This window comes from Tyto alba, unplaced genomic scaffold (assembly GCF_018691265.1).
Source record: "Tyto alba isolate M040663 unplaced genomic scaffold, T.alba_DEE_v4.0 Super-Scaffold_23, whole genome shotgun sequence".
Classification (NCBI taxonomy): Eukaryota; Metazoa; Chordata; class Aves; order Strigiformes; family Tytonidae; genus Tyto; species Tyto alba.
Genome location: NW_024881297.1, coordinates 30,669,985 through 30,685,763, shown reverse-complemented (window position 1 = coordinate 30,685,763; position 15,779 = coordinate 30,669,985). Strand labels below are relative to the sequence as shown.

General features: G+C 67.7%; 3 protein-coding genes across 3 annotated transcripts; 2 read left to right on the top strand and 1 right to left on the bottom strand.

Moving 5' to 3' along the window:
- The first annotated feature begins 571 nt into the window (after positions 1-571).
- On the top strand, positions 572-1,797 carry LOC122153821 (DNA damage-inducible transcript 3 protein-like). The gene is given in 5 exon segments (XM_042797140.1): positions 572-716; positions 859-906; positions 1,012-1,177; positions 1,301-1,419; positions 1,422-1,797. Coding segments are annotated over 3 exon segments (498 nt in total). The 5' UTR covers positions 572-716; positions 859-906; positions 1,012-1,035; the 3' UTR covers positions 1,659-1,797.
- Positions 1,760-6,776, bottom strand: LOC122153815 (methionine--tRNA ligase, cytoplasmic-like). Its single transcript, XM_042797121.1, is given in 22 exon segments — positions 1,760-2,017; positions 2,098-2,205; positions 2,429-2,500; positions 2,611-2,794; positions 2,871-2,975; positions 3,084-3,215; positions 3,298-3,464; positions 3,466-3,512; positions 3,747-3,864; positions 3,958-4,053; positions 4,142-4,312; positions 4,394-4,468; positions 4,583-4,784; positions 4,938-5,141; positions 5,249-5,365; positions 5,510-5,622; positions 5,726-5,898; positions 5,987-6,062; positions 6,197-6,331; positions 6,410-6,488; positions 6,569-6,758; positions 6,761-6,776. Coding segments are annotated over 22 exon segments (2,733 nt in total). The 3' UTR covers positions 1,760-1,864.
- A 3,079-nt stretch (positions 6,777-9,855) lies between these two features.
- Positions 9,856-15,587, top strand: LOC116964287 (rho GTPase-activating protein 9-like). The gene is given in 16 exon segments (XM_042797126.1): positions 9,856-9,898; positions 10,241-10,465; positions 10,910-10,987; positions 11,358-11,419; positions 12,080-12,167; positions 12,335-12,430; positions 12,790-12,888; positions 12,976-13,099; positions 13,182-13,295; positions 14,247-14,345; positions 14,415-14,492; positions 14,618-14,671; positions 14,749-14,883; positions 14,976-15,032; positions 15,035-15,080; positions 15,334-15,587. Coding segments are annotated over 15 exon segments (1,515 nt in total). The 5' UTR covers positions 9,856-9,898; positions 10,241-10,261; the 3' UTR covers positions 15,515-15,587.
- Positions 15,588-15,779: the final 192 nt, after the last annotated feature.

Here is a 15,779-nt window from a genome sequence, read left to right as displayed (position 1 = left end):
ACACCTCCTCCAGCCGTACCCCCCCACCCCCGGCACCCCCAGGCTGTGCCTCTGCTCCCTGCAGTGACACACACGGGACCTCCCCTCAGAACGCGTTCAGGGTGAGGGGCACAGGGGTGGCATAGTCACCGCAGCCCCCCCACTTTGAAGGTGGAGGGGGAGGCGCAGAGGGCCGAGCCCCCAGCAGGATGGGGGTCACATCGCCCGGAGCGGGTGCGGGGAGGGGGGCAGGTCCCCCCCGTGGGTGGGGGGGGCCAGGCGCCCGCGGAGCGGCTGCGGGGACGGCGCCTGCGCTCAAGCCGGGGCGGCACCGGCCCCGGTTCCCGGCTCCGCGGTGCCCGCTTCCGGCCGCTCGCCCCCGCCCCCACCCCAGCCTTCCCCGTCGCCGCGGGCGCTTTAAGACGGGGCGGGGCCGGTTTCCAGCTGTTGCATCATCCTCCCGCGTGACTCACGGCAGGGCGGGGCGGGGCGGGGCAGCCAACTCCCCTTCCCTCCCCCCCCTCCTCCCCCCGCTCTCATTGGCTCCCGCCGCCCCGCGCGTCACGGCGCGGTGGGCGCCCGTTGGCTGCGGCCGGCGCGAGCGTTGCGTCAGGCGGGGACCCTTAAAAGGGGCGCGGGGCGGCGGCGGCGCGGAGCGGCGGGGGACGATGCGGGCGAGGATGAGCGGGGGGCAGCGCTGGGGCCGGGGCCGCGAGGAGCCGGGGCCGCCGAGGAGGGTGCGCGGGGGGGGGCCAGGAGGAGAGTCCTCCCTACCAGCGCGGGGCAGGCGGCGCGCTGCTCCCCGTACATCGCCCCGGAGCTGGGGCCCCGGGGGACACCCCCCCCCCCCCGCCTGACCCTGCCCATCTCCCTCCCCAGGCATCCAGGAGAAAGTGCGACCTAATCGACCACCACACCTGAGAGCAGGTAAGGAGGGGGCACCCTGGGGCTCCCCGCACCCGCAGCGCCCCGGAGCTGGGGGGTCCTGCCCTGACTTACACGAACACAACCCCCCCCCCCCCAAACCCCCAGCCCCACACTGGCCCGGAGGTGACAATGGCAGCCGGGGGGCTGCCCGCGGGAGGGCCTGGCTGGGAGCTGGAGGCTTGGTACCAGGATCTGCAGGAGGTGCTGGCAGCAGCAGAGCCCGGTGGACCCCCCCCACCCTGGGGGGCCGAGCAGGTGAGCTGAGCGGCTGGCAACGCCCCCCTGAGTGGCGGGGGGGGGCGCAGAGCACACATCACCCGCGCTGGTTGCTCCTCTCTCCCTGCAGGCAGAGCTGGCCCCGCCGTGGGGCACAGAGGGGGTGGTGGTGGCCCAGAGGGCTGTGAGCTGGACGCTGCCCTGGCTGCTGAGCTGCTGGAGCTGCTGGGGCCAGAGAGCGCAGCCCCCCCGGGTCTGCCCAGCTCAGCCCCCAGCAGCAGCCCCCACCCCAGCTGGGTGCCAAGGAGGATGAGGTAGGAGCAGGTGCGGGGCGCGGGGCGAAGAGGAAGAGGTGCAGCAGTGCAGCGGCCAGCAGAGAGCTGGCCAAGCGCCGGGAGCGAGCCAATGAGCAGCGGGTGCTCGAGCTGACGGCCCACAACGAGCAGCTGCGGGAGGAGATCCGGCAGCTCAGCACCGAGGTGGAGCGCACCCGGGCCGCCCTCATCAACCGCATTGTGAACCTCCGCCGGGCATAGCTGCTCCCCTCCCTGCCCCGGGACGGCCATGAACTGGAGGGGCACTGCCCCACTTGCACAGACTAATGCTGTGGGGAGGGTGCCACTTCCATACGCGACTGTACAGTTTTTGCATTTTATTACACACATGTAACCGCCAGCCAGCACAGCCCAGTCTGGTCTCTGGGTAGAACTGGGGCTGCTCCCCAGCACCGGGGAGCCAGGGGCTACTTCTTCCGCTTCCCCTTGGGCACAGGGATGTCGGGGCATTTGCCTTCTGCTAGCGCCAGCTGCTTCTTCAGCTCCAGCAGCTTGGCCACTTCTGCGTCAACCTGAGCCTTCTCTGCCTTGTTGGCCTTCAGCTGCCTAACGTGGTTGCCCTGGGATGGCGGGGGGTGTGATGTGATAAGAGCTTGGGGAGGTAAGGACCAGATAGGGCCAGCTCCCCTGCCCCTCTCACCTGCTTGGCTACCTCCTCTGTCAGCTCCTGGATCAGCTGGGGGTCACCCAAAGCCACGGGGGTCGCTGGGGCTGGAGGGGGCTCTGAGGGTGGAGGGTTCTCTTTGGCCTGTGGAAGGACAGAAATGGGCATGAGCCCTGGTCCCAGCCCCGAGACAGAGCTTTGCACCCAAACCCCTCATGCTGGGGAGGGGTGAGGTGCTGCAGCACCCCCGAGGCAGGGCCAGGGAATTCTGCTGGGCTCTACAGCAAGGTCTTTGGGAGAAGAGGGACAGAAAGCAGAGATCTCCAAGACAGAGGAGCTGCAGGGGCGTGCTGACGCCCTGACTCACCTGCCCTCCCCCGAAGCGCTTGCGCAGGGCTTCAACCTGGTCATTCTCCAGCTTCTGGAAAAGGGGGCTCACCTGGAGCCAGGAAGAAGGGTCACCCATGCAGGAGCCAGCACCCCCCATCCCACCAACGTGCTGTCCTGGGGGTGCACAGCCTGCCCTCCCTTCCCTCCCCCACCACCTACAGTGCCCACACGATGCCCGGGCAGCAGGGTGCAGGTGAAGTTGTGGCTCAGGACAAAGCAGTCGGGGGGGATGCAGAGCTGCTCCTGGATGGCCAAGCTGATGCTGGGCATGTAGGGCTGCAACATAACGGCCAGCATTGAAGCCATGTTCACCGCCACACCAGTCACTGTGCCCGCGCGCTCCCTGTGGGGCAGGAAACCCTCTGTCAGTGCTCTCCCAGCCCTGTCCTGTCCTCCCCTGCACCCCCCAGTCTCCCTACCTGTCCTTTTCATCCCCCTTGATCCACTTCCAGGGCTCGTTCACCTGGATGTACTGGTTGCCATGGCGAGAGATGCCGAGGATACATCTCAGAGCATCACGGATGCTGGTGGGGGGTAGAAGCAGGACTGAGCGCCTGCTGTGGGTCAGCCTCTGCCCTCCAGCCCTCCTGACAAGTCAGCCCTGTTGCAGCCCCAGGGTTTCATTTACCCACCGGACTTTCTCCAGCAGCTGGTGGTACTGGCGCAGCTCCAGGGTGACACGGGCCAAGAGCCGCTTGTCATCAGGTGTCAGGACCATGTTGGGGACAGTGCCACCAAAGAACTTGCACACAAACATGCCAGCTCTGGGGAGAGAGACAGAGCAGGCATGAGCACAGCCTCCTAGGAACAGAGATGGCCCCTGCCACCACCAGAATGTCCCAGAACCTGTTGATGAAGTTGCCCAGGTTGTTCAGCAACTCCGAGTTGTTCTTGAGCATGAGGTCGCTCCAGGAGAAGGCACTGTCCTGCCCCTCAGGCCGCAGGTACAGCAGGTAGAAGCGCCAGATGTCCGCAGGGATGCCTGTGTCTTTGGCCATGTCCCCAAACACTCCCCACACCCCGGCTCTTGGAAAACTTCCCATCCTCATAGTTCAGGTACTCTGGGGAGAGCAGGAGAGACCCCACCGTGGGGCCCAAGCATGGATCCAGCCTCTCCCAGGCAGGGAAGATCCCCACAACACAGATACCGTCAAAGCCTCGCACCAAGCTCAAAGGGGCTTCCGAGTAAAGGAGGGCAAATTCTGTGCCCATGTGGGACAGACTGGACTGTTTCCAGTACTGAGGGAAAACGGCAAAGTGTGGAGACCCCCCGATCCCTGATGACCCCTCAGTACCTGTAGCGATGAGATGGTTCACCAGGGTGTAGTTGTCATTGGCACCCAGGAGCGAGCAGGGGAATATGACGCTGTGGAATGGGACGTTGTCCTTGGCCATGAAGTTGTAGAGCTCAACCTGACAGGGAGAGGGAGGCATGGCGGGGCATCAGTGGATGCTGGCATCCAGCTCTGTCCCTACCTCCACCCTGCAGCAGCACCAGGTTCTTACCTGCTGTGGGTTCTTCCACCACCTCTCCCACTGCTCGGTGTAGTTGGCCGTGATGGACAAGTAGCCAATGGGAGCGTCAAACCACACGTAAAAAACCTGAGGGGAGAGCGATCCATGAGCAGGGGACCCCGAGGCAGGGCACCTGGGGACAGATGCTGCAACCGAGGGGCCAGGTGGGACTCACCTTGTCGCGGAAGCCATCAAGGGGCACGGGCGTGCCCCACTTCAAGTCACGGGTGATGCAGCGGGGTTTGAGCCCATCCCGGATCCAGGAGCGAGTGATGTAGCGAGCGTTGGCCGTCCAGTCCCCCGTGGCCCAGGACTGCTCCAGCCAGGGCTCCAGCCGCTCCTCCAGCTGTGGGGGAACACAGGGGGATGGTCTGTGGTAGCAGGGGGTCCCCCATCCCTTCCCCACTCCCCCAGGGATGAAGCCCACCTTGGGTAGGTCCAGGAAGAGGTGCTGGGTGGGTTTCACCACAGGGACACCCCTGCAGAGCTTGCACTGCGGATTCTGTCGGGAGAAAAAACATGGGTTGGAGGGAGTCCAGGATGAGGCTAGGTGTCCCAGGCAGAGCTGTGGAGTGTGGTTTGCGGGGTGGAGTGGTCCCCAAGGGACCCGTCCCACCTTCAGCTCCACAGCATTGATGAGTTTGCCACATTTATCACACTGGTCCCCCCGAGCCTCCACGTAGCTGCAGAAGGGGCAGGTGCCCTCCACGAAGCGGTCGGCCAGGAATCGCTGGCAGGCCTCGCATCGCAGCTGCTCTACAGTGTCTTGCAGCAGGAAACCATGGGCCAACAGGCGCTGGAAGATGTCCTGGGCAATCCTGGGACAGGAGAGGAAGAGGAGGGGGAGAGCTCCCATCAGCCAGGGAACCCTGGAGAGCCACAGAGCACCCTCAGCTGGGCACGCTGGGGTTCCCCCGAACATTCCCCAGCACGGGCCCCTCCATGTGAGCCCCTGGAGACACAGCGCTCACGCGGTCTGGTGTGGCGTGGTGGTGCGGCCAAAGTAGTCGAAGGAGATGTTGAACCAGCGGTAGATGTCAGCATGGATGGCGTTGTACTTGTTGCAGATCTCTTGGGGCGTCAGCCCCTCTTCCACTGCCTTGGTCTCAGTGGCTGTGCCATACTCATCTGTGCCGCACACATACAGCGTGTTCCAGTTCCGCAGGCGGCAGTACCTGCAGGCAGGGGCCCGTGACACCCAGGTAGGTGCTGGGGGGGGGCAGGACAGCCCCCCCACGATGTTCTCTCGGCCCCAAGGAGCTTTCCTGCAGCCAGGTCTCACCTGGCAAAGGTGTCAGCACTGAGGACGCAGCCAATGATGTTGCCGAGGTGGGGCACGTTGTTCACATAGGGCAGAGCGCTGGTGATCAGGACATTCCTCCTGCCCTCCACGGGCAGCCTGGTACAGACAGGAGCAGTCAGAGCAGGCACAAAGAGCAACGGGGCCATCCCACCCCAGAACGATGTGGCACCAGCCTGGGAGCCCCTGCCAGGCCCCTCGGAGGTCTGGGACGGCCAGCCCTAGTGTCATCTTGGGACTCACACGGGTTTCTGAGGCTGCCAGGGCTTGGGCAGTGCCGCAGCACCACGGGCCCAGGCATTCGCAGCAGCTTCGATTTCTTCCTCTGTCAGGGCACGCTCGGAACCTTCTTCTTCCTGCGGGGAAGGCTGGTGCCAGTGAGGGTCTGCACGCCTGCCACCACCAGCCCCCCAGAGGCCCATCCCTGGGCCAGGACTGAGCAGGGGGCCAGGGCTGCACCTCAGGCTCGTTACTGGTGGCTCTCTCCATGGCCAGGCAGGGCGGAGGCTGCTTCTGCAGGTAGGACTTGAACTCCAGCAACGCCTTGGGAATCAGAACGGAGTCAGCAGCTTTCCTGCAGGCCTCAGAGACTGTCATGCTCTGGAACCAGGTACTGAGCGCCTGCAGCCCACCTTGGGGGGCGGGGAGAGCAGCATGAATCTCACAGCCGTAGAAACACAAGGAATGCTCCCCCCCTCAGCACCCCCGTTTCGCTCTTACTTGGCAGGCTGGCCTCATCCTGGAGGACAGGGAACAAGGTGCCCCACACAACCACGTCCGCCACTGACTTGGCGTCCTGGGCCAGAGATGCGAGGTCAGGCCTTGGGGCAGCCCCAGCCCAGGCTGAGGGCTCTGCCTGCGGGCAGGCAGCAGCAAGCTCAGCTCCCCGGGGAGCGGGATTCCCACGACTCACCCCACGGTTCCACTCACCCCAGCAAGGTAGGCAGTGCCTCTCCTGGACAAGTTCTGCTCTATGTGGGCCAGCAACCTCCCTAGGGCTCCCACCGTCTCCAGCGCCTTCTTGCCGTGCACCAGCTGGGCGTACAGGGCGGCGGAGGCCGCAGGCTGGGAGCAGACAGAGGCGGAAAGGGATCGGGCAGGCCGCTGGCGGGGGGGGCGGAAGGGGACACACGCCGTACCCACCTGCAGCTCAGTGGCCTCCCACTCCAGCCACTGGTTGGTGAGGTCGGTGGGCTCGTCCCCGTGGGCCAGGAAGAAGAACCTCGGGGAGGCGGGGGAAGAAGGGGTGAGGCGTTGGGGCGGAGGAGTCCGGCGGTGCGGGGCTCCGCGGTCGGTACTCACTGGCAGATGGCGTTGGGGGAGAAGAGGGCGGTGCCGCTGTCCAGCTCCAGGACGGGCACCCACGGGCCGCGGGGCCGTCTCGCCGGGGCCGGGGGGTCCCCCTCAGCGGAAGGGCCACCCCAAACCAGCTGCACCGGGGCGGCGGCGGCCCCGGCGGCCGCCAGCACCTTGAGCGCGGCGGGGCCGCCGCCGCCACCCGCAGCCGCATGGCCGCGTCCCGGCCCGCCGCGCAACTCTCGCGAGAGCGGCGGTCGCCGCGGCGACGCGGGAGCCGGCCCGCCGGGGTCCCGCCGCGGAGCCGGGCCGTGATGTCACGGAGCGGCTGTGTGGCGTCACACCATCTGCCCCTGCCGCCCGTCCCGCCCCGGAGCGCGGCGAGGATCCGGACATCCCGTCCCGTCACATGGCCGGGGGGGGGGGGGGGGGGTGTCGCCGCCCCGCCGCCCCGGCACCAGCAGGTAGGTGGGGGGCAGCGGGGGGGGTCCCGCTGGGCTGGACCGGGGGGTCCCTGCTGGCACAGCCCGGTGAGCCGCAACACCCCCCCCCCCCCCCCCCGCCGGTGCTCAGGCACCGGTGGGAGAGAAAGCGCAGGGGAGCAGGGACGGGGGGAGGGACACACACAGCCGCGGGCTGGGGTGCTGCCCCCGCGGCAAAGCTGATGTGCAACCCCCGCGCAGGGTGAGTACCCCGGTTGCTCCCGCCTCACCCCCCCTCCTGCCTCCCCCCGGCAGCACGGAGCAGGCGGAGCCGAAAGACCCTGGGGGCTGAGCGGGGCCGCGGGCTCTGAGCCCTGCACTCATCAGTGCTCGGGTGGGGGGGGCAGGCAGGACCCTGGCACCCTCTGCCGACACCGATGGCAGCCCCTTGCCCCCCCTCCCCCCCCCCCAGCATCAGCTCCTGTCCACCGGCCCCGCGACACAGGCGCTGAGCATCCCCAGCTGCGGGTCAAGTGTGGGGGCTATGGGGCTGGGGCTGCTGATCTGGGTGCGTGGGGCTGGGGGGCTGAGGAGCAGGGAGTATGGTGTGGGGGGACTGGGGAGCGGGGAGTATGGAGGGGGGGGAGGCTGGGGGGACCTTGGGATGGGGACCAAGGGTCTGGGAGCCCCAGGGCTGTAGGGTTGTGGGACATGGACCAGGGGCTGGGGGGGCTGCAGGGCGGTGATGTGAGGACCGGGAGACTGGGGGCCATGGAGCTGAGGCCCCCAGCACCACCCCCCAGCCCCATGCCGTGTGGCGCTAGGAAGCCGCAGACTCGCTGCTTCCTGCTGCATCAGCTACTGGATTTCCTGCAGGTCCTCGAGCCTCGGCTGCCCCAGCACCCCAGTCCCTTTGCTCCCCCATACCCAGGGGCCAGGCCTTGGCTCCCCAGCACCAGGAACTGGAGCAGGACCCTCCAGTGCTTTTGGGCAGGATTACCATGGAGCATTGCCGTGGTTGGGGGGGAATCCATGGCTGTGGGGCACAGCCTGGCCGTGGGGCTCGTTCTATCTGTGGAGCACAGCCTGGGGTATGGGCAAAGCTGGGCCACGGGGCATTGCCGTGGGGACACAGCCTGGCCGTGGGGCATAACGCTGCCCAATGAGTCCCGGGTCCCTGCTGCCACCCATGGCACCACTCCGCCCCATTCCACCACAGCCCATGGCCTGACTCCCACTGCCGTGCCCTGCAGATGGCGAGAGCCCGGCTGTAGTGCCCGGGCGTCCCGAGCGGGGTGAGGATGTTGGCAGGGCGGTGGCGGCTGGAGGGGCGGCGGTGGCGGCGCGCCGAGCCAGCCGTGGTGCTCCGCGCCCTCTACGACTACACATACCGTGCGGAGGACGGGCGGCATGTGGCCATGTCTGCTGGCGAGCAGTTCCTGCTGCTCCACAAAGCCAACGAGGACTGGTGGCAGGTGAGACGGGCCAGCGAGCCGCGCTGGGCTCGGCCCTTCTTCGTGCCTGCTACCTATGTGGCCGAGCTGGAGCCTAGTGACACTGAGAGATGGAGCACGCTACTCCCCAGCCAGCCCGCGGGCACAGGTGAGCAGGGCAGGGGGCACAGGGGGGCAGGACACTGGGAGAATGGAGCTGTGTGGCACTGAGGTAGGGGCAAAGGGTTGGGGGGCATAGGATGACGGGGCATACCACCGGGAGCCCTGGGCTGTGGATCTGGGTGCACAAGGCCGGGGAAAGATCGGGACTGCAGGGCTGGGGGCACTACGGGCACAGGATATGGGGGCACTGGGGGGGGACAGGGCTGGAGGACCCTTTTTGCTGGGAGACACCCATGAGGGACAATGGGGGCCAAAGGGCTGGGAGCGCAGGAGGTGGAAGGAGCACAGGGCTGCAGGCACTGGGAGACACTGGGGACTTGGGTCTGGGGGCACGGGGGGGGACTGGTGGCAGGGGAACACTGTGGAGAACAAAGTTTTGGCCCAGGGGTGGGAGTCTCTGCCCCCCCACCTGCAACCCAGAGTGTCATTTTGGGTTGGCGGGTACCCTCCTCGCTTCCCCCCTCCAGGCCGGCCGCTGCAGTACTGCTCGCTGGAAGACCTGTGTGGCCCACCCCCAGCCCCCCCTGAGGGGGCCAGGCTGACCCCCCACACGCCCTGGGCCGCTGTATCAGCACCAGCCAGTTGGCAGAGGGGGCCTTGCCGCGGTGCCAGTCCCAGCAGGAGCCACTGGCCCCAGGGACTGGGGTGAGTGGTGGCCCCCAGAGGACACCCTGTGCCCCCAGCCCCGTTCCCCTCTGAGCCCCTCGCTGGTGCTTCCCACCCCTGCACACCCCCCAGCCCAGCACCCTCCTTCCCTCAACCGACATCTCCAACCTGCGTCCCCTCCCTGCACCCCTGCATCCCCCCCTCTACCCTCTTTGCCCCCAACCTCGCCCACTTGCACCCCCCCCTGCATCGCTTGCCTGCAACCCCTGCACCCCCCAACCTCGTGCCCATGCACCACCAACCTGCACCCTCCCAACTTCGCCCGCCTGCGTGGCCCATCTGCACTCCCCAACCTCACCCTCCTGCATACCCCCCACCTCGCCCCCTGCATCGTCCACCTGCATCCCAACTTCTCCTCTGCATCACCCACCTGCACCCTCCACCTCGCTCCCCCCTGCATCACTCCCCGGTACTCCCAACTGTACCCCCGCTGCTTTTGCCTCCCGGCACCCCCAACCTCGCACACCGGCTCCGCTCTCTCTGCACCCCCATGCACCCCAACACCCTCCAACCACGCCCTCGTGCCGCTGCTTCCTCATCGCCGTGGGGCAGCGGAAGAAGTGGGGGGGGGGGGGGGGGGGCAGTGGAGTCGGAGGGGGCTGGGGGCGGCCAGTGCTGCGCGACTGCGGGCGGTAGGTGGGAGCAGGGCACCAGACCCCGGGGAGCACTGGGGGGGGGGGGGGGGGGGGGGGGGGGGGAGGGCGCTGCGGCTGCTGGAGGGGCCGGTGGGTGGGACACAGAGTGGCAAACAGCTCCGGGGAAGCGATTGCAAAACCCTGATCCGGGCTCGGCAGAGCAGGGGATCACTGCTGCGGGGGCAGGGGGGGGCCCACAGGGCAAGGGGGCACTGCTGGGGGGCCTGGGGATCACTGCTGGGGGGGCCAGGGGTGCATCCGAGGGTGGCCTGGAGGGCCCAGCGTGGGGCTGGGTTGTGTCCACATGCCTCCACCCCAGTTTAGGATCTGTTCCCCCAGTCGCCCCCCCCGGGAGCTGCCATGATCTACTGCAACCTGGAGGAGCTGCAGCGGGCAGGGGGCCAGGCTGAGCCCCCACTGCCGGCTGGGCCCCCCCTGCAGGTTTTGGGGACCTGGGAGCGTCACCTGGACCCCACCACTGGTCGCTGCTTCTTCTACAACCCCCAGACAGGCACGAGCTCCTGGAAACCCCCTCGGCGGCAGCGGGAGGCGGTAGTCATGGAGGTCAGCAGCGGGGGGTACCGGGGCCCTGCCAGCTGGGTCTACACCCCCCCATCTCTCCCTGCCCCCCATGTCCCCACGCTTCCCCACCAGCATTCATCCCACTGTCCCCCATACTCCCCATGCCCCGCCATGCCAATGCCCGTGCATTGTGCTCCCCAATGTCCACCTCATCCTCCTCATGCCTCCCCAGGGGCCCCCATGACTCCTCAATTCTCCCAAATTATCCCCCCAATATCTTCCCTCCCACAGCCTCCCTGTGGCCCCACCACTGCCCCCTCTGACTCCTCCCGTGCCCTCCAGGTCCCTCTCACTGCCCCCCCCTTGACTCTGGCACAGCCCTGATGGCAATTAGTGCCAGTGCTAATTGCTGGGTGGGGCCCAGTCCTGGAGGTCCTGGCCATGCTGTCCCCTGATACTGACCCCCGGCCCCTGTCTCCCCTATAGGGCCTGCCCCCCTCTGCCGACACCCCCCGGACCATGAGACACTGGAGCTTCAGGGGTGCTGGGGACCCCGGTGACACCGTGAGCTGGGAGACGGCGGCGGGAGGGGGCCGGAGAGGAGGAAGGATAGGGGGGCACTGGGTGGTGTGAGAGGGGGGCAAGGCATGTCTGGATAACAGGGGGCATGGGGAAGGGGATGGGGGAGCACCAGGGAGGGCCCTGGCTGTGCCCCCCCACACTGTCCCCCAACAGCAGCTGAGCCACAGCCAGACCCTCGCCCACCACAGCCCAGAGGACCGGGCAGCTGCCCCCCAGCCCTCCCTGGCCCCCGCTAAGGCCCCTGCCCTGCACCCCTGCCCTGCCCACTGTGAGTTACTCTGGGGTCAAGGGGTGCTGGGGATGTCGGGGGTGCTGGGGGGGACGGGGGCAGCACTGTCCCTTGTCCTCGCAGGAGGTGCAGAAGGCCGGGCAGCTCAACAGGACCAAGATCGCTGAGGGGGGCAGGAAGCTCAGGTGGGGGCTGGGGTCACGGGGGGTGGGGGGGTCCTGGTGCAGGGGGCTGTGTCAGGCTGGGGTCCCTGGGCGGGGGGGGCTCCTGGTGCAGAGGACTGTGCCAGACTGGAGTTCCCAGGGGTGAGGAGGGTGTCCTGGTGCAGGGAGCTGTGCCAGACTGGGATCCCCGGGGGTGGGGGGGTTCTGGTGAAGGGGGCTGTGCAAGTTTGGAGTCCCAGCAGGGGCTGTGCCAGGCTTGGGGAGGTCCGCACTGAAGCAGGGGGTCTCTGCCTCTCTGGGGTCCATGCCAGGCTTGAGACAGGGGTCCCCACTTGAGCAGGGGGTTTCTGCAAAGCTCAGGGGGCCATGCCAGCCTGTAGGGTGGGAGTTTATGCTAGCGGGGCTGTGCCAGCTGGGGACAGGAATTGCAGCCGGGGGGGGCCATGCCAGCCTGGCCCATGGCTCTTCACAGCTGAGGGGCTCCAGACAAGCCATGTCCCTGGCCAACAAAGACGCTTTTGGATGTGCCAGGCTGGGGGCGAAGGGGCAGATCTGGGGTGCTGCCAGTGCCCAGATGGTGTCCAGGGCCTGCGCGGGGCTCTGTTGGGGTGGGGGCACCCAAACCTGCCCCCAGCCTTGGCTGGGGAGGGGTTGGGGGTGCTCCTCACCTGCTGCCCCCAGGAAGAGCTGGGGGGTCTCCTGGGTGGTGCTGGCCGGGAACAGCCTCATCTTCTACAAGGAACCCAAGGGGCTGGAACCCACTGCCTGGGTGAGTGGGGGGCATGGGGGTGGGCTGGGACAGTGAGGGACTGCTGGAGCATCGCGAGGTATGGGCGGGACAGTGGGGACAGCCGGGGGAGAGAACAGTGGAGGAATATGGGGTGCTGTGGAGAAACAAGGGGGACAGGGCACCCGTGATGCCCAGTGCCCCCACAGTGCCCTGCCACTAGCCGCCCTGAGAGCAGCGTGGACTTGCGGGGGGCTGTCCTGGATTGGGCCCGTGACCTCTCCAGCAAGAAAAATGTCATTCACGTGAGTGGGGTGGGACCCCGGGCTGGGGGTGTGGGGATGCCTAAAGTGTACAACCCTGGGGGCTCCAAAACCATCAGTGCATCACAGGGATCCCCCTAAATGCAGCCTGCGGAGAAGGGGACCCCACAGCCCAGTGTGTACAGGAACCCCCAAAACAGGACAAAGAGGTGTCATTCTAACAGTCCCCTGGGGCATGGAGGGATGTGGCGTAGGGACCCCCCCTTAGCTTAGGGGCACCCCTTCCGCCCCCCACTGCGGGGGGAGCAGGGCACCCCTGCAGTGCCTGGGTCCCCATGGTCCCTGTGGGGGTCCCTGGAGGTCCGTGCCACCCCCCCCATCCTGCTGCCCCCTGCTGCCAGCTCCGCACTGTGACGGGTAACGAGTTCCTGCTGCAGTCGGACCAAGAGGCCACCATCCAGGAGTGGGCTCGGGCCATCTGTGGGGTCATCCGCTGGCTGGTGAGTGCCCGGGAGGAGCCGGGGTTGCCCCCCAGCTGCCCCCGGCCCCCTCAGCGTCCCCAGACTGTCCCTGTCCACCCCCCCCAGGACCTGGAGAACCCTGTGGACGCGCCCGTGGGGTGGCTGCGCCGGGGGGATGTCGAGGACCTGGAGAAGCTCAGCAGGGACGAGGATGAGGTGCCATGGGTCACGGAGGGGGCTGGGGATCCAGGTAGGGTTGGGGGGCAGCCGGGGGGGAGCTGGCCTCGGGGCTTCGTGAGGGTGATGGCACCCCAGGCCTGCCGTGTCCCCAGGGGCTGCCCGTGCCCCCGACCCCTCGGAGAAGAAGCGGGTGAAGAGCAAGCTGAGGCGCTTCATCGTCAAGCGGCCCCCGCTCCAGAGCCTGCAGGAGAAGGGGCTCATTCGAGGTGAGGGTCCCGGCTGTGGGACCTCCCCTCAAGTCCCACCACCCTCTTGGGGCCCCCCCAAACCTCCCCACATCCTCCCTCTGCCCCAGAGCGGGAGAGGAAGAGGGTGCCTGAGTGCTCCGTCGAGCCCAGGGGGTCCCTGCGCCCCATCCCCTCCAGTGTTCCTGCCCCCAGGCCCTGCGCTCCCACTGGTCCCAGTGTCCCTCCCGGGTCCCAGTATCTGTTCTTCTCCCCCAGTCCCAGAACCCCCTCCTGCAGTCCCCATGCTCCCAGTGGTCCCATTGCCTCCCAGTCCAGCATCATCCCTTCCTGGTCCAAGTATCTGTCCTTCCCCCTGTTTCCCAGTCCCAGAATCCCCTTCCTCAGTTCCTGTGCACCCACTGGTCCCAACGTCCCTCCCGGTCCCAGTTTCTGTCCTTCCCACCATCCCCCAGACCTGGAATCCCCTCCCTCAGTCCCTGTGTTCCCACTGGTCCCAGTGTGTCTCCCAGTCCAGCGTCCCTTCATAGTCCCAGTATCTGTCCTTCCCCCCTGTTCCCCAGTCCCAGAACCCCCTCTTTCAGTCCCGTGCTCCCACTGGTACCAGTGTCCCTACTGGCACCAGTATCTGTCCTTTCACCCAGTCCCCGAATCCCCTCCCCCAGTCCCTGGGCCTCCCAGTCCAGCATCATCCCTTCCTGGTCCCAGGATCTGTCCTTCCCCCTGTTTCCCAGTCCCAGAATCCCCTCCCTCGGTCCAAGTGCTCCCACCGGTCTCAGTGCCTCCCAGTCCAGCACCCCTTCCTGGTCCCAGTGGCCTCTCTCGGTCCCGATGTCCCCCATGCCCCCGCCGCTGCACCCCCAGTCACTCCCCAGTATTCCCCCCCCACTCTCTGGGCCCTCCCCACTGCCGGTTGCCCCCGCCACGTCCCGGTGCTTCCCCATCCCAGTTTCCCCCGCTGCCGTCTCCCAGACCAGGTGTTCGGGTGCCGCCTGGATGCCCTGTGCCAGCGGGAGAGCACCACGGTGCCACGATTCGTCCGGCTCTGCGTGGAGGCCATCGAGGAGCGAGGTGGGGTCCTGCGGGCCAGCGGGTACCCCCCCAGCCCCGACCTCCCCCACCACGGCTCCTTGTCCCCAGGCCTTGACGTCGACGGGATCTACCGGGTCAACGGGAACCTGTCCGTGATCCAGAAGCTGCGTTTCGCCGTGGACCGGGGTGAGGGGCCTGGGGCAGGCACGGGCTGGGGATGCTGGCGAGAAGATGGGACCGGGCGGGGAGCATGTGCCTGGGAGGGGGGGAAGGTGGCTTCTCCCCCTGCGACGCCTCCTGCGTCCCTGCAGAGCGAGCTGTGACCTCGGACGGGCGCTACGTCTTCCCTGAGCGGCTGTGCCAAGGTCAGCCGGGGTAGCCGGGCAGGGGGTGGCCCCGGGGTGGCCCCGGCACCAGCTGACCCCCCCCTCGTTGCTGCCAGAGGAGCGGCTTAGCCTGGCAGAGCCCGAGTGGAGCGATGTCCACGTGCTGACCGGAGCCCTCAAGCTCTTCCTCCGGGAGCTGCCCGAGCCCCTGGTGCCGCACAGGCTCTTCCAGCCCTTCATCGAAGCCATCAGTAAGTGCGTGGCTGCAGTGCACCCCAGGGCACCCCCAGGCTGCGGGAGCCAGAGGGGGGCCTCTGCGGCTGACTGCTGCGGCTCCCCCCAGAGCTGCCAGACCCCCAGGAGCAGGTGGAGAGGGTGGCTGAGCTGGTGCAGAGCCTGCCCCTGCCAACTATGCCACCCTGCGCTACCTCCTGGCTCACCTCTGCCGGTAAGGGGAGGGTGCTGCCAGGCGGGGGGTGTCTGGGGGTCTTGGGGGGATGCCCCACAGCTGGATGGGCCATGAGGTGCCCAGGGGTGGCTGGGGCGGGGTGTCAGGTGGAGCTGGTACAGCAGGGGAGGCGGGGGGAGGATTGGGGCTTGGCAGGGTGATGGAGCCCTGGCACATGGAGCCTCTGGGTGATTCAGGGGGGACCGGGGCTGGATGAGGGATATGGGACCACTCCCCACCCTGCCAACCCCAGGGTGATGGAGCGGGGAGATGTCAACCGCATGACACGCCAGAACATCGGCATCGTGTTTGGGCCAACGCTGCTGCGGCCGGAGCGGGAGCCGGGCAGCCTGGCAGCGGGCATGGCCCAGCAGAACCAGGCCGTGGAGCTGCTGCTGGCACACTTTGAGCGCATCTTCCCCGCCCTCCCCTGAGCCTGGCCCCCCGCCCCCCAGCTCAGGTAGGGCTGCTCTGCCAGCCCTTGCCCCTTCCCACCCCCTCCCCCGGCCTCCCTGCCCCATGTACCCCCCACCCTGCAGTAAAGAGACGCTGTCCCCGGGACCGCCAGCCCCTGCTGCGCTGCCCTGGGTGAGGGGTCTGCGCCTCCAAGAGCCTCTCCCTGCCTCCCCGAGAGCGTCGACCTCCAGGCAGCCCCCCCTGCACCCTTCCCCCTGCCTTCCACCATGCCTCACACGCCTC